Genomic DNA, 24,290 nt, shown 5'->3' on the forward strand with positions numbered 1-24,290 from the left:
TGTGTTGCCTAACAATGGGGAAGTGTCCTGAGAAAAGTGTTATTAGGTGATTTTCTTTCTTTTTTTGGTGGTAGGGGGATTGTGTGAATGCCTAGGCTGTATGGTATATCCTATAGCACCTTGCTACAAGCTTGTATAGCATATTACTGTACTGAATACTGTAGGCTGTTGGAACACATGGTAAGTAATTGTTTTTAAGTATATCTAAACAGAAAAGGTACAGTAAAAATACAGTATAAAAGAAAAAATGATAGACTCACAGAGAACTTACCATGAATGGAGCTTACAGTACTGCAAGTTGCTCTAGGTGAGTCAGTGAGTGGTAAGTGAATGTGAAGGCCTAGGTTGTTACTGTGCTGTAGACTTTATAGACATTGTATACTTAGACAACACTACATTTTTATTTTTATTGTTATTTTTGAGACAGAATCTTGCTCTGTTGCCCAGACTGGAGTGCAGTGGTGCAATCTTGGCTTCCTGCAACCTCCACCTCCTGGTTCAAGCAATTCTGCCTCAGCTTCCCAAGTATCTGGGATTACAGGCATGCACCACCATGCCCCGCTAATTTTTGTATTTTTAGTAGAGAACGGGGTCTTACCATGTTGGCCAGGCTGGTCTCAAACTCCCGACCTCAAGTGAGCCACTCACTTTGGCCTCCCAAAGTGCTGGGATTACAGGCATGAGCCACCGTGCCCGGCTGGACAAAATTAAATTTATAGAAATTTTTTCTTTATTAACCTTAGCTGACCATTTTTTACTTTATAAGCTTGTATTTTAAAAAACTTTTTGACTATTTTATAATAATGTTTTGCTTAAAACATTGTACAACTGTACAAAAATATTTTTTATATCCTAACTTCTTAAATTTTTTTTGTTAAAAACTAAGATACGCACATTCGTCTAGGCCGGCACAGGATCAGGATAATGTCATTGTCTTCCACCTTCACATCCTGTTCCAGAAGGTCTTCTGGGACAGTAACACACATGGAGCTGTCATCTAAAATAACAATGCCTTTTTCTGGAATACCTCTTGAAGGACCTGTCTGAGGCTGTGTTACAGTTTGTGTTTGTGTGTATATACACCTGTATATTTATAGACATACACACAACTCCATATATACTCTACTGTTGAAGAACACCTAATGATAAAAAGCGTAGTATACTAAGAACATAAGCTAGTAACTCGTTTATATTAGTTTTATCTACTGTACATTATTGTATATGTTATACTGCTATATGACTGGCAGCACAATAGGTTTGTTTATACTAGCATCACCATGAACATGTGATTAATATATTGCCTTACCACTGCTATCATGTCATTAGGCAATAAGCATTTTTCAGCTTCATTGTAATTTTATGGAACCACTGTCATGCATGTGGCCCATTGTTGACTGAAAAGTGCGGTGCGTGATTATATATGTATGTGCCACTTTTCCTTTCATTAGTGGACATTTGGGTTGTTTCCACTCAGCTGTTGTTAATAGCAGATGAGCATGAATGTACAAATGTTTCTTTGAGGCTGTGCTTTAACTTCCTTTTGAGGATTTACGCAGAAGTATAACTGGTGCTTCCTATGTTTTTTGTTTTTTTTTGAGACGGGAGTCTCGCTCTGTCGCCAGGCTGGAGTACAGTGGCCTGATCGCAGCTCACTGCAACCTCTGCCTCCTGGGTTCAAGCAGTTCTCCTGCCTTAGCCTCCCAAGTAGCTGGGACTACAAGCATGCACCACCACACCCAGATAATTTTTGTATGTTTAGTTGAGACGGGTTTTTACCATGTTGGCAAGGATGGTCTCAATCTCGACCTCATGATCCACTCACCTGGCCCCCTATGTTCATTTAAAAAATATTTTTAATTTTTTAAATTTCTGCCTCACAATGTTCCCATCCCATGTTAATTCTATTTAAAAATTTTTGAGGACTCTTTTTTATAGCAGCTGCATCATTTTTTAATTTAACTTTATTATTAATTTTTTTTTAGTAGTAGCTTTACTGGGTTGAGTTTTTTTTTTTTTTCTTTAGGGTTATTTGGTTTTGAGATGTAGGAGTTTTTTAGTATATGTGGGGACTTCAGAAAGTTTGTGGAAACATGAAAGTAAAGGATACAAGAAGAAAACATAAGTTTTATTTCTCAACAGAAGCTCCATCAAGTTCAAGACAATTTTGTAAGTGATGATACCAGGCATTTAGTCCATCCCTAAAGAAGTGAGGTTCCTGGGAATTTAACCTTGTCTATGTAATATTTTTTAATATTAACTAAAGAAAAATAGGTGCCCTTTAAAGATTTTTTAAAAGTAGGAAACAAGAAGTCAGAAGGAGCCAAATCAGGGCTGTAAGGTGGATGCCTTAGGATTATCAGAATTCTCATAAAGTTGCAGTTATTTGATGAGAGGAATGAGCAGGAGCATTGTAGTGAAGGACTCCTGGTGAAGCTTTCCCAGGGGTTTTCTGCTAAAGCTTTAGCTAACTTTCTCAAAACACTCATAGCGGGCGCGGTGGCTCATGTCTATAATCCCAGCAGTTTGGGAGGCCGAGTTGGGCGGATCACCTGAGCTCAGGAGTTTGAGACCAGCCTGACCAACATGGAGAAACCCCCCTCTCTACTAAAAAATACAAAAATTAGCCGGGCAAGGTGGCACATGCCTGTAATCCCAGCTACTCGGGAGGCTGAGGCAGGAGAATCGCTTGAACCCAGGAGGCGGAGGTGGCAGTGAGCCGAGATCACGCCATTGCACTCCAGCCTGGGCAACAAGAGTGAAACTCCATCTCAAATAATAATAATAAAGCCATGTTTCATCTGTACAGTTCTTCAAAGAAATGCTTCAGCATCTTGATCCTACCTGTTTAACATTTACATTGAAGGTTCTGCTCTTGTCTGCAGCTGATCTGGATTCAGTGGCTTTGGCACCCATTGAGTGGAAAGTTTGCACAACTTTAATTTTTCAGTCAGAATTGTGTAAGCTGAACCAATTCAGATGTCTGTGGTGTCAGTTACTGTTTCTGCTGTTAATCATCAGTCTTCTTCAGTTAGGTCATGAGTAAGATGAATTTCTTCCTCTCAAATTGATATTAATGGTTTGCCATTGTGGGCTGCATGGTCACCATCATCTCATCTCTTCTTAAAATGTTATCAGGCCGGGCGCAGTGGCTCATGCCTGTAATCCCAGCACTTTGGGAGGCCGAGGTGGGTGGATCACGAGGTCAGGAGATCGAGACCATCCTGGCTAACACAGTGAAACCCTGTCTCTACTAAAAGTACGAAAAATTAGCTGGGCGTGGTGGCGAGCGCCTGTAGTCCCAGCTACTCAGGAGGCTGAGGCAGGAGAATGGCGTGAACCTGGGAGGTGGAGCTTGCAGTGAGTGGAGATCGTACCACTGCACTCCAGCATGGGCGACAGAGTGAGACTACGTCTAAAAAAAAAAAGAAAACAGGTTATCAATTTGTAAACTCTGATTTCTCTGGGGCATTGTGCCCATAAACTTTTCTTTTTCTTTTTTTTGAGATGGAGTCTCTCTCTGTCTTCTAGGCTGGAGTGCAGTGGCGCAGTCTCAGCTCACTGCAACCTCGTCTCCTGGGTTCAAGCAATTCTTCTGCCTCAGCCTCCTGTGTAGCTGGGATTACAGGCATGCGCCACCACGCCAGGCTAATTTTTGTATTTTTAGTAGTGGTGGGGTTTCACCATGTTGGTCAGAATGGTCTTGAACTCCTGACCTTGTGATCCGCCCAAACTCGGCCTCCCAAAGTGCTGGGATTACAGGCGTGAGCCACCGCGCCCGGCCGGTTTTACCATTTTTAGAGCCAAGCTTTACCATATATTTGATATTTGTTCTTTCTTCAACTTTAACTGAATTTACATTCCTCTGATAGAAGGTGTTTTCAAACTGATGCCGTTCTTAGTGCCTCAAACTAGATCCTGTTCATACTTGTTATAACAAATTATAACAAGTTTACTTTGGTGTAAAAAATTGAAATCCATACATAATTTTTCCTTTTTTTTTTTTTTTTTTTGACAGTCTCACTCTCGCTAGGTTGGAGTGCAGTGGCATGATCTCGGCTCATTGCAACCTCCACCTCCTGGGTTCAAGCAATTCTCCTGCCTCAGCCTCTGGAGTAGCTGGGATTACAGGTGCCCACAATCATGCCCAGCTAATTTTTGTATTTTTAGTAGAGATGGGTTTTCACTCTGTTGACCAGGCTGGTCTCGAACTCCTGACCTCAGGTGATCCACCTGCCTGGGCCTCTCAAAGTGCTGTGATTACAGGCTTAAGCCACCACCCCTGGCCAAGTTTTTCATAATATACATTTTTTTTCTCATTTTTCATGAAACTTTTGAAGACCCCTCATATTCTAGATATTCCTTCTCAGATATGTGGTTTTCAAATACTTTCTCCCATTGAGTCTTTTTCCTTTTCACTCTGTGCATTATGTCCTTTTTTACACAGGAATTTTGAATTTAAATGGAGTCTAATATATCTGTTTTATAAGTCTGATGCATTTGAGTTCATTTTAGCAACTTAATTCTTTTGTGTGTGGATATCCAGTTTTTTTTTTTTTAACATCAAAAGAATAATGTTTTTGCCTAGCATTAAGGCCCTTGGTAGAGGCTTGTCAGTTCCAATTTTGGAGCAGCTGATTAAGTCCACACTCCCAACCACTTTCCTTATCAGGCTCTCAAACTCTGGGCCACAATATGTAAGACCCAATCACCCCAGGATCAGGAATCAGATATCTAGGGACAGCTTCTGTGCCCAGGAGCTTGTAAAATTATTCACATTGGTCAATGCACAAGGATCCCTGAAAACCTAGCTAACCCCAATTTACATGGCACACACAAGCTGCCCCCTACAGCTCCAGCTTGCTGTTATCTTGGGTTCCCTCATAACTGTTGCAGCCCTACCTATGTCCTTAGGTTTCAAGCTGTAAGTAGCAAAGTGGTCTACATTTTATGATTATCATTGTGACATGTCCTGACATCAGAAAAACATCTTTGTATGTTACTACTATACAACCAACAGAATATTGTGAGTGCACCAAATGTTAGAAAGTCTTCAGCCTAACTTCATTGAGCAAGAGTAAGTTCATCCTGGAGAAAGTCCTTAGGAATACAGGCAATATACTTTTTTTCCTTTGTCAATAGGTCAAAAATAGCAAAGCTCTATCAAGCTTGTCCTACCCACCCTATTTTTTTGTTGCTCTGTTTTGTTTTAGGCTTTTAGCCTGAAGCAATGGTTGTGTTTCTGTCTCCAGTGGTAGGTGGACAAGAGGAATGAGATGAGAAAGGGGCTTTACTGGCCCAGCTAGAAACAAACAACCCATGACTGTATTCTTTCCCTTGGACAACCCTGTGTTAGCTTGTTGAGGGAGATCTCAGCCTGAAATTGAATCTCACATCCAAACATCCACGCAAGGGAGATTTGTTGTAATTGTCAGATATATGGGAAATTTTTATGAATGATGTTGCACTTTCTGACCTGCCTGGGGCCTTTCCAGAGTTAAGTTTCTGAAAGTGTGCATTACAGAAGACTCCTGCTAGTAGCTGGCATGGTGCCACAATGTGCATCACCTTAGTCACCTTAAATTACTTAGAGAGTGATGAGGTCTAGACTTCTGGTTAAATGTTTTTAAAAAATGGGGAGGCAGTGCATAGATTGCTGTGTTCTCTACCTTTATCTGGAATATTCAGTCATTTGTTCCCTTTGGGGGCCTCATTCCCATTCCCCTGACTGGTTTGGGTGTGGACATCACCCAGCTTTGGACACAGAACACACGCCAACTTCAGCTGGCAGCTTGTAGAGATTTCCTTTCTTCAGAGGTATTATTAGTTGTCTGATACTGATAATGTTGATAATAAATTTTCTACCTTCCAAGCTTCCCAACCCAGTCAATTTCCACCTAAGCATTGCTGTTTTCTTCTGATGATAAAGGTCATATTGTTTAAGCTACATTTACTCTTGCGGTTCTCTTCACTGTGTGCTGCGGGTTGAGAAAAAAATTAGGCTTTGCCAGAATGAAAAAGTGAATGGTTTTTGGGGCCTTCAACTTTTTGTGCTCTTGAAGAAATAAGAAGACAAAATAGCTTTCAATCCACATCAGGCCCAGGAACTTCGGGAGTTCCTGGGAAAGTGATGGACTTCTATCCAAAATCTCGCCCTGAATTTGATTATTGGTAGTTCCACAGTCAGCTTGAGGGTTGTTGGTGTGACAATTGTCAGAGCATGTTGCAGCTGTATGAGTTGGGTATCTGTACATATGGATGTCCCATATTCTCCAGCATTGCGTAGGAATAGCTGGCTTCTAGATCCTGCCTCAGGAGCCATGTGTCCTGAGTTAAAAAATCAGGTATGTTATATCCCTGGGGGATGTCAGACATACAACAACAGTGCATTAGTCCATTTTCCATTGCTTACAACAAAATACCTTAAACTGGGTAATTTGTAGAGAAAATAAACTTCTTACTGTTGTTTTGTTGTGCTTTTTTTTTGGTTTACTTTGTTTTTAGAGACAGGATCTCACTCTGTCCCCTAAGCTGGAGTGCAGTGGCATGATCATAGCTCACTGCCACCTGGACTCCCTGGGCTCAAGTGATCCTCCTGCCTCAGCCTCTCAAGTAGCTGGGACTACAGGTGAGCACCACCACACTTGGCTACTGTTATTATTATTTTGACAAGATTTAATGTAGAAAGTATAGCACCTGTTATCTACCAGGAATAGATGAGGATGATCAGGTACATTTATGTTTGAATCTGAGCGTTTAAGTGTATGGGAAGACATTAGACACTACCTTTCCTCATAAGACACTCAGTGATCTGAATTGAGGAACTTCTAGTTTTTGCTCTCCCACTTCTTGGAAACCCCTATCTACTTTCCTATGTATTTGACTACTTTAGGTAGCTTATACAAGTAGAATCATACAAATGTATTGTTTTGTGACTAGCTTACTTCACTTACAATAAGTCCTCCATGTTGTTGTGTGTGTCAAAATTTCCTTCCTTGCTAAGGCTGAATAATATTCCATTGTATATACATTTTCTGTATCCAGTCATTCATCAGTGAATACTTTTTTTTTTTTTTTTTTTTTTTTTTGTGGTAGAGTTTCGCTCTTATTGCCCAGGCTGGAGTGCAATGGCGATCTCAGCTCACTGCAACCTCCACCTTGTGGGTTCAAGCGATTCTCCTGCCTTAGCCTCCTGAGTAGCTGGGATTATAGGCGCCCACCACCACGCCTGGCTAATTTTTTGTATTTTTAGTAAAGATGGGGTTTCGCCATATTGGCCAGGCTGGTCTCGAACTCCTGACCTCAGGTGATCTGCCTGCCTCGGCCTCCGAAAGTACTGGGATTACAGGCGTGAGCCACTGCGCCCAGCCACATCAGTGAACACTTTGATTGTCTCCACATTCTAGCTACTGTGAACATGGGTGTGGAACTATCTTCATGAAGCCCTACTTTAATTTCTTTTTGTATATACCCAGAAGTAAAATTGCTGGATCACATATAATTCTATTTTAAAATTTTTTCTTATTTTTAAATCATCTTTTGGAGACAAGATATTGCTCTGTACCCAGGCTGGAGTAAGTGGCACAGTCACAGCTCACTGCATCCTTGACATCCTGGGCTCAAGAGATCCTCCTGCCTCAGATTTCCAAGTAGCTAGGACTAAAAGTGTGCACCACCATGCCTGGTGAATTTTTTTTATTTTTTATTTTTTGAGGCAGGTCTTCCTCTGGCACTCAGGCTGGAGTGGTGCAGTGATGTAATCTCAGCTTACCACAGTCCAATACCAGGTTCAAGTGATCCTCCCACCTCGAGTAGCTGAGTCCACAGGTGCACAGCCACCATGGTGGCTGCATCATTTTACATTCTTATCAAAAGGCACATGTTTCTAATTTTTCCACATCCTTGACAACACTTGTCTTCTTCTGTTTCTTTTAATTGTAGCTACTCTGTTCGAATGGATTTTGATTGAAAACATTTGAGATATGGCTTTTAGGAGACTTGATCTTAATTTCCTAGCCTTTTTGACCTATAGTTTTATTGTGGTTTATTGTGGAAAAAGGTGCCCTGTAGCTCCCTATCCAGGTCAGTCTAATCACCTTTCATCATTCAGGATTTATCATCTGAGGTTCACACCAACATGTATACAAGTGGTATGTCTTAGTCTGTTTTGTGCTTCTATAACAGAATATTACAGGCTGGGTAATTTACAAAGAAGAGACATTTATTGGCTCATAGTTTGGAGGCTGGGAAGTCCAATACCAAGATACTAGCATCTGGTGAGGGCCTTCTCGCTGCATCATAACATGACATAAGGCATCAAATGGTAGAAGAGCAAAGAGAGAGCAAGAGGGAATAAGAACCCATTCTTGCGTTGATAGCATTAGTCCACCTATGAGGGTGGAGCCCTCATGATCTGAAGACTCTTAAAGGTTCCACCTCTTAATATTGTTACAATGGCAATTAGATTTCAGCATGAGTTTGGAGAAGACAAAGGTTTAAACCATAACATGGTGTAAGTCACATAACTCTGGGTCATATGCATATGAAAGAATTCGAAATTCCTCTATGAACACATGCTAGTCTTATTTGGGTTTAGAGAAATCTTTAGTTGCAGCTGTTAATTCATCCTGGGTCAAAGGTTTACATCTGACAGTTGCCTACATACTTGGCTCTTGAAAGCATAGATCTTTAGAGGTAATTGGCATTTTGGAATTTTAGGATATTGTTTGGGAAAAATATAGGGAGGCTGGGCAAAGGATAGAGGAGGGAGGAGGTGCAAAAGGAGAAATATGAGGCAGGGCACGGTGGCTCACGCCTGTAATCCCAGCACTTTGGGAGGCCGAGGCGGGTGGATCACGAGGTCAGGAGATCGAGACCATCCTGGCCAACATGGTGAAACCCCGTCTCTACTAAAATACAAAAAATTAGCCGGGCGTGCTGGTGCGTGCCTGTAGTCCCCGCTACTCAGGAAGCTGAGGCAGGGGAACCACTTGAACCCGGGAGGCAGAGATTGCAGTGAGCTGAGATTGTGCCACTGCACTCCAGCCTGATGACAGAGCAGGACTCTGTCTCAAAAAAAAAAAAAAAAAAAAAAGGAGAGAGATTAGAAGGGTAAAGGGGAAGTAGAAGAGCTAGATATAAGGCAGCAACTAGAGGAACAGGAGGGGGAGGATTTTGCTTAAGTTTGCCAAATTGTTCAATGGCTTTATTCAAGGAAATTTTTACTGAAACAATTTTTTATTCAGAACCTTGGAGATTGTACAAATAAGATTCATTCCAATAAAAAACTACTGCTCACTGGGCCTGAGAAATTTTGTTTTCTTTCTTTTCTAATGCATCTCTTAAATTAACAGTTTTTTTTTTTTTTTTCAACTGAAATGTTCCTCCTAGTAGCCACTGAAGACAAAAATTATCCGGGTGAAGTTATGCCACTTAGAAACCTAAACACTAGAATTATGATTGTAATCAGAGTACATATAACATGCAGGAGACTTTCCTGGAAAGGAGATGATTTCAATTTAGACAATCCCATAAGTGCTGGCACTGTCTGAGGGGAGTGTAATGATTATGTACCTTAGGCCTGGTTCTACAGCATGATAGGTGGCTACTTCCCCACAAGAACACAACAATCTTCACACCTCAGCATGCAGAAAATCTAAGAGAATACTCTTTCTGAATGAATGCCTAATTCTCTGGACAAAAAAGAAAAAAAAAGAAAGAAAAAGAAGATAAGAGAATCTTATCCCATTTTATCAGTGACCCAAAGCAAAGTCTGTCCAAATGGTCACCAGTCTGTTGAGAATCAGAAAACCCTTGGTCTGTGATATTAGCTGAAACAAGTCACTAGGACTATGCTTGAGTTTTTTTGTTTGTTTTTGTTTTTTTAACGGAGTTTCACTCTTGTTGTCCAGGCTGGAGTGCAATGGCGTGATCTTGGCTCACTGCAAACTCTGCCTCCCGGGTTCAAGCAATTCTCCTGCCTCAGCATCCCGAGTAGCTGGGATTATAGGCGCATGCCACCATGCCTGGCTAATTTTGTATTTTTTAGTAAAGATGGGGTTTCTCCATGTTGGTCAGGCTGATCTCGAACTCCAGACCTCAGGTGATCTGCCTGTCTCGGCCTCCCAAAGTGCTGGGATTGCAGGTGTGAGCCACCGCGCCCAGCCTATGCTTGAGTTTTACCCTATTCTTATCCTCTTCATGACAACACTTTAAGAAAGTACATCACTAAACTGTTACATATAAGATAGCAAAAAGAGATGAAAAGAAATGGTGTGATACTATCAAGGATGGCAATGTCATGGGAGCCAATTAAAAAAAAAAAAAGGAGGCTGGGCATGGTGGCTCATGTCTATAATCCCAGCACTTTGGGCGTCTGAGGCAGGCAGATCACCTGAGGTCAGGAGTTTGAGACCAGCCTGGCCAATGTCTCTACTAAAAATACAAAATTAGCCAGGTGTGATGGCACGAGCCTGTAGTCCCAGCTACTCGGGAGGCTGAGGCAGGAGAATTGCTTGAACCCGGGAGGTGGAGGTTGCAATGAGCTGAGATCCTGCCGTTGCACTGTAGCCTGGGCAACAGAGTGAGACTCTGTCTTAAAAAAAAAAAAAAGGTGGGAGGGGGGACTAAACAGAGTCTAAATAGCCAAGAAACTCAGTGCAAAGACAGTAGTGTTCAAACTTGTTGCTGACTTAACATGTCATCACGGATTTGACAAGGTGTGAAGACCAAAGCATAAAGGACCTCTGTGGTTACTATACCTGTTTGATGACTATGGCCCATGGTGATGAACAGGTTAGACCTTATTTCACTGGGACCTCTATAAGTATGATACATTGTAACATAATTTCTACGAAGGTCACATCTAATTATATCAATCCTTTGTTCACTGCACCTTCATTAGTAAGAAGTATGCTTAATGGTAGCATTCATGGACTGCAAACAGACAACTTGGAAATAAATGAAGACCCAAATGAGAACAAACATAGCCTATTAAATCAGACCACACCATAGTAAAGGAGTCATCCACAATCTCTTGCACTCAGCAGAGCTTGAAAGGCAAGCAGAGGTGTAAAAAGCTTCATAGTAGATAAAAGGTAAAGTATTAGGTATGCCATGACTGGAGGCTATAGTCTTGAGAAGTGTGTGTGTGTGTGTGTGTGTGTGTTGGAAGGGGTTATTTAGAAGGTTGACATCCTATGTGATTGGCTAGTGATGCACTGACTTTCTCTAGTTGCTCCTAAGTTGAACATGTGGGCAACAATGAGAAAGCTGTCAGTTCTTAGTCATGTCTTAGCCATTTTAAGCCAGTTGTTACGTGGGATGTTGTTTGGCTTCCTGGCCTTGTTGCTAGACATAGTATTCTGACTTGGGAGTGGTTACTGTAGATACCACATTAGATTTCTGAATGGGTTGGTGTAGATTATGGGTCAGAGTCAATTTTTATATTTGGTGTAGCCATTGTCCGTTTGTATAGCAAATTTCTCACACCTAAATAAGGAAATAACTATCCACGTTAGTGGGATTTCTTATTTTTAACTGGTTATGTTGAAAATTAGTTTAATATTTATTAATTTTCCACAACCCTTTCAAAGGTTTGTTTTTGCTGGACCTTCAGTTGGGCAGAGTTAATTTTTCCATTTTTTTTTTTTTAAACTGGTTGGCAAACTAAATTGTAACGCTTTGGCCAAAAAATAGCCCTTTCCTTTTCTGAATATAAAGAGAATGGGTTTTAATTTTTGGTCTTTTCTTTTGTTCTTCCTTCACTAATCCTGCAGAAGAGACCATAAGGCATTATCCAAATCTTCATTTGTTGGGGGCATGGTTTTCAGGTAGTATTGCCACCACCTGATGGCAATACTATTGCTACTCAATTTTTCTCTCACTGCTACTCAATTGCAGTGAGAGAAAAATAGCTCTAAATGCCGACTTTTTGTAATGCATTGTAAAAAGCTGAATAAAGCCAGGGACAGTCTGGAGGCTGAGGTGGGAAGATAGCTTTAGCTCAGGAGCTGAGGCCTTATCATAAGGCCTTATAAGACTACCTGGAGGCTTCATCTGCATGATATAACCTTGGTCTTCACAACCCCTTGTCTTTTTTTGTTTTTGAGACGGAGTTTCACTCTTGTTGCCCAGGCTGGAGTACAATGGCGAGATCTCGGCTCACTGTAACCTTCGCCTCCTGGGTTCAAGCGATTCTCCTGCCTCAGCCTCCCGAGTAGCTGGCATTACAGGCATGTGCCACCATGCCCGTCTAATTTTGTATTTTTAGTAGAGATGGGGTTTCTCCATGTTGGTCAGGCTGGTCTCGAACTCCCAACCTCAGGTGATCCGCCCACCTCGGCCTCCCAGAGTGCTGGGATTACAGGCGTGAGACACCACGCCCGACCCACAACCCCTTATCTTAACCCAGACAACTATTTCCACTGATTCCAGGTCTTTAGATAAAAGCTCTTTCAACCAATTGCCAATTGGAAAATCTTTGAACCCACCTGACCTGGAAGCCCCGCCCCTCCCTTCCAGTTGCCCCGCCTTTCCAGAGGAATTACATGTATTGATTGATGTCTTATGTCTTCCTAAATTGTTAAACCAAGCTGTAGATGCGCCACCTTGGGCACATGTTCTCAGGATTTCTTGGAGCTGTGTCATGGGCCATTAGTCACTCATATTTGTCTCAGAATAAATCTCTTCAACTATTTCACAAAGTTCCACCCTTTTCGTCGACAGAAAGATATTCCTCCTTTGACTCTCCATCATATCCTGTGTGGGTCTTTTCTTTCTTGTCCCAACAGCAGCACACTAACGATCAAAAAAAAGTCTCCAGAGCTTCAGTATGTGTGTACCTGACAAGCACAAAAGAGCTGACCGCTATGAGTCGAGGACCAGTTCATTATGGTCAGCCATGTCGCTTCTGATGTTCTTCCTTTCGGAACTTGCTGTGCTTCAGAGAATCTGAAACGACAGGTCTCTGAAATATTTCTCAGACTTGTCCTAGACTGCCCTCCGGGAAAATCTGGTTACTTGCAGTTTAAGAGTCAGCAAAGCCCCTCCATGTCCTCAAGAGCCCCGGAACTGCATTTCTCAACGCTCCTCCAGGAGCCTCCAGCTTTTTTCCGTAAGGTCAGCGCGCCCTACATTATGAGGGGAGGCAGGCAGCGGCGTGGGAACTACATTACCCAGAAGACACTGCGGGCGACGCAGGTAGCAGCGTGGGAACTACATTACCCAGAAGACACTGCGGGGGTCACGGCAGCGAGTGTAGCCATTGGTCTAGCAGAGAGACGACTAATGAGGTCTCAATTGTGTGGGCGGGACTTCTGGCGGCGCCCTCATGCTTACGTTAGCATGGCTGCCTAGGGATCTGTTCACTGATTTAGGGGGTCCCAGAGCTCTGGGTCGGGACTGAGGTGACAGAGCGGGAAAACGCGAGAAGCGGTGTTCCTTCTACACAGAGGCTAGAGTGCGGATCGGCTGAGTCGGCTGCAGGCGCCCCTGCCTCCGTCAGCGTCCAGGTGACCGCCGTTCCCGCCCCGCTCTTCCCTGGCTGGACTGGAGGAGGCCGCGCCGATGAACCTGATCGAGGTGCGTGCAGCGTCCCAGGCCGCCCCGCCCAACCCTTCCTCCCAGTGCTGAAGTCCCAAGGAGCGGCCCTGCAGGTTAGGCCCTTGTGTCTCTAAGAGGGGCGTTATTGTGTGGGGTGCCCGGGACTGGGACTGCGGTGCGATGAGGCGGAGGAGCTCCCGTCGGAGACCGACACGTCTCTGGGGCTTGGAGGCACTGCAGAACGGGCGGCACTGGGGAGCCCGAGCGTCTTTGTCTCCAAGGAGCAGAGGTTGAGGCGGAGTCTCCCCTGGAAGGGCAGTGGAGCCGCAGAAAGCCATAGAGGGCTGTGCAGGGAGGACGAATGGGAGGGTCACGTCCAGAGTTAGAAGTTTAGAGTTGGGGAAAACAGGATGTTGAACTGGGGCAGGGGGACCGCTGAGGAGACCCCTTGAGTTATGGTAGGGCTGGGCCAGAGGGGTTGCAGTAGAGGGGAGATGTGATGAGACTCTGGATGGATCTCAGAGATAGAGTCAACAGGATTTCCTGCTGCATCAAACATAGCTGTGAGGGAAAGTCGGTAGTGAAGGGTGTCTTCCGTAGGTTTTGTTTTGGCCTGAAAAATCTGAAAGAATGGAATTAGAGATATCAGCTTAAGGAGCAGGTTTCAGACAGAAGATCTTGGGTTGGATTTTGGGCGACATCACATGGGTAGGTGGACGTAATTTCCAAAGGTGAGGGAAGGTAGCTGGCCTGTAGCTTTAAATGAGTTAGAAGTTGTGCACTTGAGAAGTTGGCCTGTGGATCAGATTGAGAAGGAAGAATTCTACATTGTTTTTTCATATGGGCTGAGGTAGGGGAGGGCTCAGATTTGGAGGAAAGACCATGGTAGGGAGGGCATCTCTGATACTCCCTGCAGAAGGGAGCAGATATGGGCTAAGAGTTTGGTCTGTTTCTGTTGAAAAAGAGGCCTGGATGGATAAGGAGTTGCCCTGGAATACAGAGACTGAGGCATGAGATAATTATAGTCACTCCACCTTTCTAACTCAGCTGGCCCTGAGGGCCACTCTTTGGGGAACAAGATAAGGCCATGGAGCAACTGGGTCCAAAACTGGGCAGGGCTTTCTCACGTCCTCCACCACAGTTAAGGGCCTCCAGCAAGCTCCCTTTACTGCATTACATGGCAGACTGACCTGTTTGCTGAACGGACTAGTAACTGATTGACTGCTCAACCCCATCCTATAACTCATTAACTTAGGGATGTAAAAACAGGTAATTGACTTAAACACTAATGAACTATATCAATCTTAAATAACCAAGCAAGTCAGAATCTAGTTTAAAGAGAGTTTATTCAAGTTCACATGTTGATGATAGCCATCTGGGACCATAGATTGAAGTTGTCCTAAATATACACTTCAATTACCACAGTGACAAGTGTTTGTTTTTTTGTTTTAAAGGAAAAAAGCTGTTTCTGAGTTGTTGACCAATAACTTATGTTAAAATAACATAAGTTTTTATTGGCTATACATTCTTCTTTATATTATAGATTACAGAAACATGAAGATAATAGGTGAGACAGCTAGTCAGGAACAAAATGTCTTTAAACAGTTGTTCTCAGGCATAGGTTCAGGGATGTGACTGACATCTCATATATTCTTGCCTCTCTGAGCCTGATACATTTTGTGTAGGTCAGACAGGTCTGGGCTATTTTTTTTTTTTTTCTCAGCCAATATCCTTCTAAATATGTACACATAGGCAATTGGAAATAGATGTAGTCAATAATTTAAATGTATTAAAATATTTATTGTTAGAATGTTAATTTACCTGTAACTCTGCTTATAGTACAAAGCTTTATATATATATCACATTTCCTTAAAACATTAAGAAGTGTGGGCTGGGCACAGTGGCTCACGCCTATAATCCCAGCACTTTGGGAAGCGAAGGTGGGCGGATCACGAGGTCAGGAGGTCGAGACGAGCCTGGCCAACATGGTGAAACTTCGTCGGTACTAAAAATACAAAAATTACCTGGGTGTGGTGGTGGGCGCCTGTAATCCCAGCTACTCAGGAGGCTGAGGCAGGAGAATCGTTTGAACCCGGGAGGCAGAGGTTCCAGTGAGCTGAGATTGTGCCATTCCACTGTAGCCTGGGCAACAGGGCGAGACCCTGTCTCAAAAAAAAAAAAAAAAAGTGGGAAAAATACTCAAATTTTCAAAACCCTTCTACTTTGTGCTGAAAACATGTACAAAACCATTAATCCTATAGAAAGTAATGCTTATACATAGTGTGTACTACTTATGCTTCTTGTCAATATGAGCCCTGTGAAGTGGGAACCCTTTTAATCTCCATTTTACACATAAGGGCGCTGAGGCTTAGGGAGTTCAGTCCTTGTCCAAAGACACAGAGCTGCTAAGAGGCAGCACGGAACTTAGGACTTGCTGTAGCTTCAGATTACTTTGCTCCAGTACAGGGCAGAGATGGTTGTACAGCTCAGCCTGTAGGATGCCGCAGTACTGTCCTGATACTCATGGCTTACCTCTTCCTGTTACAGGCCGAAAGAGAGTCGTGATCAACTCAGTATACCACTGGAGGCTATATGAGTAAACAGCAAACTGTTTCTCATGAAAGCAGGATGTTGGCAAACTGACAAACTGCATCTGCCACCCAGAAGGAATGCTGAAGGCAGTCACGACCCAGGCACAAGTGTTTCTTGTGATTAGGCATAATTGAAGCCTGTTAACAATAATGTGAACTTGTGATCAATTAAGCAGCTGACCAGTGGTTACCTCCTCCTCCCTTTCATCCTACCCAATAAATTCGGAGGGCTGTGGAAGCTCAGGGGCTGCCTTTGCTCACTAGAAGCAGGGAGCTCTCTTCTTCCCTGGTTCACCTTTTTTAAAACAGTTTCTTTTGTCTTAAGTTTTCATTTCTACGTTCGTCCCCCTTCATTCAGTCTTGTAATGATGGTCTCAAGTAGTAACAGTAGTAACTGTCGTAGTGACGGTCTCAAGTGGTAACTATACAAGTCTGCCACATCTTCCCACGGGGTCCATTGCAGTGGCAGCAATGCATAAGGACCCTGCACAGGTAAGTTAAGGGTTTCTCAGGCTCTCTCCCCCAGGCCCCCACCACTTATCTCTCCGATATTTTAGGCATGCTGATATAGGGAAAGGTAGTGTCCTGGAACTTCATGTTTTTCCCTTCCTTGGGTCTGAAGACTGTGTTTCCACCACAACCAGGAGTCAGAACTCAGCCTCTGGTTATAGAGTGGTCCTAGTTCCGACAACTGATGGGATAAGATGTGGCAGGGCGTTCAGGCACAGGATATAGAAAGTTCAGATGCTTACTGGTGCGACTTAGCTGGGATGTTTAGTGAACTGAAAATTCATGTTGTATCCGGTCGTGATAGAGTATGGCAGCAGAGTAGGAGGTTGGGGCATACAGGGCATGTGGGATCAGCATGGAATGCAGTCTAAGGTTCTGGGCCTTTCATCTGAGGGCGATGGTAACTAGGGAACGTTTAAGCAGGGGGGGGAAAAGAGGTGACCTGACCCAGGTTTTAGTGGCTCCCTCTGCCTGCAGAATGGAAGACCATGTGTGGGTGAGGGTGGAGCCACGGATACCTGGGTGATCGGTCCAGCAGCAGCCCAGGTGGAGGTTGTTGGTGACTGAACAAGAGTGGCGGTGGTGGAAGTGGGAGGAGTGGGGGGCTTCTGTATGTGTTTGATCTAGAGCTGCCTGTATTTTATAATGTAGAGAGCAAGGGAGCTTGGGAGCTGAGATGGAAGAGGGGGTCAGGAATGGCTCCACAGTTTTGGCCTTATTTGGAAGGATGGATGTTCCAGCAACTAAGATGTAGTAAGTTCTGTAGTAGGGGGAGTGTTTATATAGTAGAGCATATGAGGAACCAAGTTTTGGCCAAGTCAAAAATGTTCCAGTGGCCAGGCATGGTGGCTCATACCTGTAATCCCAGCACTTTGGGAGGCAGAGGTGGGAAGATCGCTTGAGGCCAGCCTGGGCAGCATAGGGAGACCCTGTCCCTACAAATAATAATAAATAGCTAGGTGTGGTGGCGTCTGTCTGTGGTCTCAGCTAATCGGCGTGCTGAGGCAGGAGGGTCACCTGAGTCTGGGAAGTAAAGGCTGCAATGAGCCATGATTGTGCCTCTGCACTCCAGCCTGGACAACAGAGTAAGACAAAAACAAAAAAATCCAAGCCAAAACAAAAACAAAAATACACAAAGAATGTTTCAGAGACTTTGAGTGGAGGTGCCAGGCTGGCAGTTGTACACACAGGAACGGAGTTCATTGGAGGTGTTCAGGAAGGAGACATCCACTACATGATAGCTGAACTGCTGTGAAACTGGGTCAGACTTAGGAAGCAATGGTGTTAATAGGAAGGAAGGAGAAGGAACAGACTGAGGACTGGGTGTCTCCACTGGGCACCTGGATGGTATTGGTGGATGTCACAAAGACAGATGAGAGAGTGGATCGACTGAGGGTATGTGTGTTATGTTGGGGACGGCCTGTGGAGTATAAGGAAGGGCTTTTGAGGGGAGAGTGGCCATGAGATGGATGGTGAGGCATCTCCACAAACTCACCAGGGTTTTGTGGTGAGTCTTGCTTGGACCTGGGTAGTTTCATGCAAACTGTGAGACTACTTTAGGGGGAAGATGGGATCAGCAAGGAGCATTGCTAGGCCTGGGGTGGGGATAGCATTGGGGAGGTCAGTGTATCTGGGCTTTGGATTAGGATTAGGGGGATAGAGAAGGTTGTGACTGCTTATGGGAGAGCATGTACAGTGCAAAAGGGGGAGACAGCCAAGATCTGGAACTCAGAGGAGGTATGCAAGAACTGTGAGGTTGTCACTTGGGTTTTGGGGGGGACTGAGGTTAAACCAGGAAACAGGACTGGGAAGGGAGACCTTCAGAACAGGGCTCGGTGCTGCCCCAGGTGCTAGGGAACATTATATTCTGGGCAGCCCAGGAGCAAATAGGGTTCTGGTGCACTGCAGGACTCCAGCCTGCCCAACATGGGGAAACCCCGTCTCTACTAAAAATACAAAAATTAGCCGGGAGTGGTGGCAGGTGCCTGTAATCCCAGCTACTCAGGAGGCTGAGGCAGGAGAATTGCTTGAACCTGGGAGGCAGAGTTTGCAGTGAGCCACTGCACTCCAGTCTGGGCGACAGAGCAAGACTCTGTCTCAATAAATAAATAAATAAATAAAAAAGAAGGTAGGGCACCCTGGGCTAGGCATTGATGATGCTTTTGCTTTCTCCCCACCCATCTTTGTGCTGTGCTGGACTCAGCAATCAGTAGCAGTGGGGGCGAGAGAAGTGCAGATGCTACCAGGATGTGGAGTCTCTTCCTCCTTGGGAAATGGGTGGAGGCTAAGCAGGGGATGGATGTGTGTGGGTACTGGGGAAGCACTGAAGATTCTGGAGAGGGAAGTGTATCAGTGATTGACTCGCTGGATTTTCATTTTTGGAAAAGAGTGAGTGATGACAGAGAGGCTAATGGCATTGAAATGATTTTTATTACTTTCATTTCCTTAGTGCAGGGGGAATGCCGTGCTGCACCAGGCCACAGGAAATACTAGATTTGGTCAGGAGGCAGAGGAATGACTGAAGGGAAAGCATACATCAGAGACTGTATTGGAGTTTTGGCAGGAAAGGCATGCAGGGTGGGATGAGGAGCTTCAAACTCAGTGGTTTGCATAAGTCTGGCAGCCTTAGGGCTTAGAGATTATCCCTTATTGTGTGGTGACAGGGCTTGTGTTGATTAGGACAGGAGAAATAATCATGTATGAGCATTAGATAGTGAGTGGTTCAGCATATGGGATCTGGATTGCAAGGGAAATGTAAAAACATTGGCTTTTAGTTTGGCCCTCCAATTCTTAGATTTTAAGTAGATAAATACAGATCTAAGGAAACACAGAATAAGAAGTTGTTCATAGACTGAAGTGTCATAATTTTGGCAGGACTGTATGGTCTTTGAGGATGTGGCCATATATTTCTCCCAAGAGGAATGGGGGATCCTTAATGATGCTCAGAGACACCTGCACAGCAATGTGATGTTGGAGAACTTTGCGCTTTTGTCATCAGTAGGTAAGGCCTTCATACCTACTCTGGTGTCTTGTGCTGGGTGCTGTTTTTTTGCTCTTTTCCATGACAACTCTGTCTTTCTCACACCAGATTGTGGGTGCTATGTCCTGTCCTCTCCTGGTTTCCTGGCAGATGTGATGAGGCAGCCAGAGCTGGGCTGTGTATACTGTACCACCTCCCCTTAAGCAGCCCCAGCTTCTGTTGCTCTGAAACTTTACAAGATAAGGCTCGGAAGTCAGAAATCTTCAGGTTTCTTTAAGATATCCTAATGGCGGTGCCTGTTCCTGGTTTGATTACTCTGTCCAAATGCATGAAACCTCTGTCCAAGGGTTTCCCTGTTCCCCTTGCTGACATACTTGGAGACAGTGTCTGTGCTAGGAATTTCAGGCACCTCCCTGGTCACCACTTGTGAAGATTGTGAAGTTATTTCTGCAGGACTCTCTACTGGGTGTTCTGGTAGCTTTAGAATGCAGCATGTCCTGGGCTTATTGCTCTGTGTACATGCTGTCCCCTCCCTTTCCCTGCCTTTCCCCTAGCTTGACTTATGCTGCAGCTAGATAGTTGCTCACCTTGAGCAAGGGGGAGGTCTCTGGGTGCCTGGCAGAGTGGATAGTCCTCTATTAATGGCAAGAGACACTCAGAAGGACATGTCCCTGGTGGGTGAAAGCTGGGAAAGGATGTGATATCAAGGCTGGGTTCAAATCACATTGAGAACTTACCTTGTGACCACTATTGTTTGATGCAGGGCCACTGGCCACCCCTCACTCTTCCTTTCCTTCCGTGTTGTTATTTTTACTCTGACTTCCGACCCCTAGCTTCCACCTCTGACCCCTCCTCTCCAGCCTTCATCTCTCCACCATTCTCTTCTACCTCTCCCTTTGCAGTGCTGTCTAATGTATGACCTGTTCTTTAGGTGTTATGAGGTCTGCATGTATCCTTCAGTAGTCCATGAATACTTGCTCTCACACAATCAGATCTCTCTGGATCTGGACACAACAGTCATGGCCCATTGAAAGCCATTTGTAGAGGAGTGAGTTGGAGACCCCACCTGCACTCCCTGCTTGGTACTTCTCCCTTTTGTCCTTACCACCGGGATTCCCCCACTACACACACTTGACAGGCCCACCTCTGAACACTGGGCCTTCCTCTTACTGGCCTTATTTCCTTGCCTGTGACCAGTCCTGTGCCCTTATTTGTGGGTGTGCCTCACAGACATTTATGATGGGGCTGCCTCCTCCCTCCAGAGTTCACATGCACTTCACCAGCATTTCTGTTCTTACAGGTTGTTGGCATGGAGCCAAGGATGAGGAGGTACCTTCCAAGCAGTGTGTTTCTGTAAGAGTGTTACAGGTCACAACTCCAAAGCCAGCTTTGTCCACCCTGAAGGCCCAGCCTTGCAAGACGTGTAGCTCACTTCTGAAGGACATTCTGCACCTGGCTGAGCACGATGGAACACACCCTGAGCAAGGGCTGTACACTTGTGCAGCAGAGCATGACCTGCACCAAAAGGAGCAGATTAGAGAGAAGCTCACCAGAAGTGATGAGTGGAGGCCTTCATTTGTGAACCACAGTGCTCACATGGGAGAGAGGAACTTCACATGCACACAGGGTGGCAAGGATTTTACTGCCAGCTCAGACCTTCTCCAGCAACAGGTCTTAAACAGTGGGTGGAAGCTATACAGGGATACCCAGGATGGGGAAGGCTTTCAAGGTGAACAGAATGATTTCAACTCCAGCCAAGGTGGGAAAGACTTTTGCCACCAACATAGGCTGTTTGAGCACCAAAAAACCCATAATGGAGAGAGGCCTTATGAGTTCAGTGAATGTGAGGAATTGTTTAGGTACAACTCCAACCTTATTAAATATCAGCAAAATCATGCTGGAGAAAGGCCTTATGAGGGTACTGAATATGGAAAGACCTTTATTAGAAAGTCCAACCTAGTTCAGCACCAGAAAATTCACAGTGAAGGCTTTCTTTCAAAAAGGTCTGACCCCATTGAACATCAGGAGATTCGCAGAAGACCAACACCTTATGAATGCACCCAGTGTGGGAAGGCCTTCCTTACACAGGCTGATCTGGTTGGTCACCAGAAAACCCATACTGGAGAACAGCCCTATGAATGCAACAAGTGTGGGAAATTTTTTATGTATAACTCCAAACTCATTAGACATCAGAAAGTTCACACTGGGGAGAGGCATTACGAGTGTAGCGAATGTGGGAAATTGTTTATGGACAGCTTCACACTCGGTAGACATCAGAGAGTTCACACTGGCGAAAGGCCTTTTGAATGCAGCATATGTGAAAAATTCTTTAGTCACCGCTCCACACTCAATATGCACCAGAGAGTTCATACTGGCAAAAGGCCTTATAAGTGTAGCGAATGTGGGAAAGCCTTTAGCCTCCAACATAATGTTGTTCAGCATCTGAAAATTCACACTGGAGAACGGCCTTATGAGTGCACTGAATGTGAAAAGGCCTTTGTTAGAAAGTCCCACCTAATTCAGCACCAGAAAATCCACACTGATGCATTTTCAAAAAGGTCTGACCTCATTCAACACAAGAAGATTGACATCAGGCCAAGGCCTTATGCATGTAGTGAATGTGGGAAGGCCTTCCTTACACAGGCTCATCTGGTTGGTCACCAGAAAATCCATACTGGAGAACGGCCTTATGAATGCACTCAATGTGCGAAGGCCTTTGTTAGAAAATCCCACCTAGTTCAGCACCAGAAAATCCACACTGATGCATTTTCAAAAAGGTCTGACCTCATTCAACACGAGAGGATTGACCTCAGGCCAAGGCCTTATGTGTGTGGTGAATGTGGGAAGGCCTTCCTTACACAGGCTCATCTAGATGGTCACCAGAAAATCCAGACTGAAGAATGGCCTTATGAATGCAATGAATGTGGGAAATTCTTTTTGGACAGCTACAAACTTGTTATTCATCAGAGAATTCACACTGGAGAAAAGCCTTATAAATGCAGCAAATGTGGGAAATTCTTTGGATATCGCTGTACACTGAGTAGACATCAGAAAGTTCACACTGGAGAAAGACCTTATGAGTGTAGTGAATGTGGGAAATTTTTTAGAGATAGCTACAAACTCATTATTCATCAGAGAGTTCATACTGGAGAAAAGCCTTATGAATGCAGCAACTGTGGGAAGTTTCTTAGATACCGCTCTACATTCATTAAACATCATAAAGTTTGCACTGGGGAGAAGCCTCATGAGTGCAGTAAATGTAGGGAATTGTTTAGGACTAAATCAAGCCTTATTAGACATCAGCAGTCTCACACTGGAGAAAGTCCTTTTAAGTTAAGGGAATGTGGGAAAGACTTCAACAAATGTAATACTGGTCAGCGCCAAAAAACTCACACTGGAGAAAGGTCTTATGAGTGTGGTGAATGCAGCAAAGTGTTTAAATACAACTCCAGCCTCATTAAACATCAGAGAATTCACACTGGAAAAAGGCCTTAGTGGAGTGAATGCAGGAAAGTCACCAAAACTGTCACCTCATTCAGCACCAAAAAGTTCACATCAGAGAAAGAACCTATTAATATATGTAAATCTAATGTTGAAAGAGTTCAGATGGAAATCTGCGAGGATTTCCTGCTGGGAACTACGTTAAAAACATTTATGTCCAGGCATGGTGGCTCACGCCTATAATCCCAGCACTTTGGGAGGCAGAGGTGGGTGGATCACCTGAGGTCAGGAGTTTGAGACCATCCTGGCCAACATGGTGAAGCCCCATCTCTACTAAAAATACAAAAATTAGCTGGGCATGGTGGCGGGTGCCTGTAATCCCAGCTACTCAGGAGGCTGAGGCAGGGAGAATCACTTGAACCTGGGAGGCGGAGGTTGCAGTGAGCTGAGATTGTTCCATTGCACTCCAGCCTGGGTGACAGGGCGAGAGTGTGTCTCAAAAAGAAAAAAATTATAATTGTGGCAAATTACAGGTAACTTAAAATCTACCATCTTAACCCATATTTAACTGTACTGTTCAGTAGTGTTAAGTCATTCGCATTGTTGTCAATTAATATCCAGAAGTTTTTTCAACTTAATGAAACTAAAACATTATACCCTTTAAACCAGGGGTCCACAACCCCCAGGCTGCAAACTGGTACCAGTCTGTGGCCTGTTAGGAACCGGGCCAGCATCACTACCTGAGCTTCACCTCCTGTCAGATCAGCAGCATTAGATTCTCATAGCAGCCTGAGCCCTATTGTGAACTGTGCCTGTGAGGGATCTAGGTTGTGTGCTCCTTATGAGAATCTAACTAATACCTGATGATCTGAGGTGGAACAGTTTTATTCTGAAACTATCCACCCCCTCCTCCGTGGATGCGTGGAAAAATTGGCTTCCATGAAACCAGTCCCTGGTGCCAAAAGGTTGGGGACCGCTGCTTTAAACCACTCCTCTTCCTCATCCCCTACTCCAACCAGCCCCTGACAACTACTACGGTATGAATTTTACTATAAATATATGAGGAAACTTAAGTTTTAGTCTTTTGTGACTTATTTTGAGGCTTATGTCCCTTAATGTCTTCAAGGTTTGTCCATGTTATGGCATAGCTTATGATTTTCATCTTTTTTAAAGGCTGAATAAAATCCCATTGTAGTCATGTGTCGCCTAACAAGAGGACTGTGTTCTGA

General features: G+C 44.3%; 1 protein-coding gene across 2 annotated transcripts; it reads left to right on the plus strand.

The window, feature by feature from the left end:
• The first annotated feature begins 11,010 nt into the window (after nt 1-11,010).
• On the plus strand, nt 11,011-24,134 carry ZNF749 (zinc finger protein 749). 2 transcript variants are annotated; one of them, XM_063658208.1, is made up of 4 exons: nt 11,011-11,093; nt 12,789-13,578; nt 19,515-19,641; nt 20,921-24,134. In XM_063658208.1, exons 2-4 carry the CDS (start codon nt 13,564-13,566, stop codon nt 23,113-23,115), a joined length of 2,337 nt encoding a protein of 778 aa, XP_063514278.1. In that variant the 5' UTR covers nt 11,011-11,093; nt 12,789-13,563; the 3' UTR covers nt 23,116-24,134. The 2 variants fall into 2 exon arrangements, with proteins under 2 accessions (XP_063514278.1, XP_054320506.1); XM_054464531.2 differs by lacking the exon at nt 11,011-11,093 and having other exon boundaries at nt 11,656-13,578.
• The last annotated feature ends 156 nt before the right edge of the window (nt 24,135-24,290 follow it).

The sequence above is a fragment of the Pongo pygmaeus genome, chromosome 20 (genome assembly GCF_028885625.2).
Source record: "Pongo pygmaeus isolate AG05252 chromosome 20, NHGRI_mPonPyg2-v2.0_pri, whole genome shotgun sequence".
Taxonomy (NCBI): Eukaryota; Metazoa; Chordata; class Mammalia; order Primates; family Hominidae; genus Pongo; species Pongo pygmaeus.

What these genes read in the sequence shown, in the direction of transcription:
- ZNF749 (XM_063658208.1), top strand. An exon ending in TGCGCTTTTGTCATCAGTAG is followed by an intron (nt 19,642 to 20,920) that starts GTAAGGCCTTCA and finishes CTGTTCTTACAG; the next exon opens with GTTGTTGGCATGGAGCCAAG.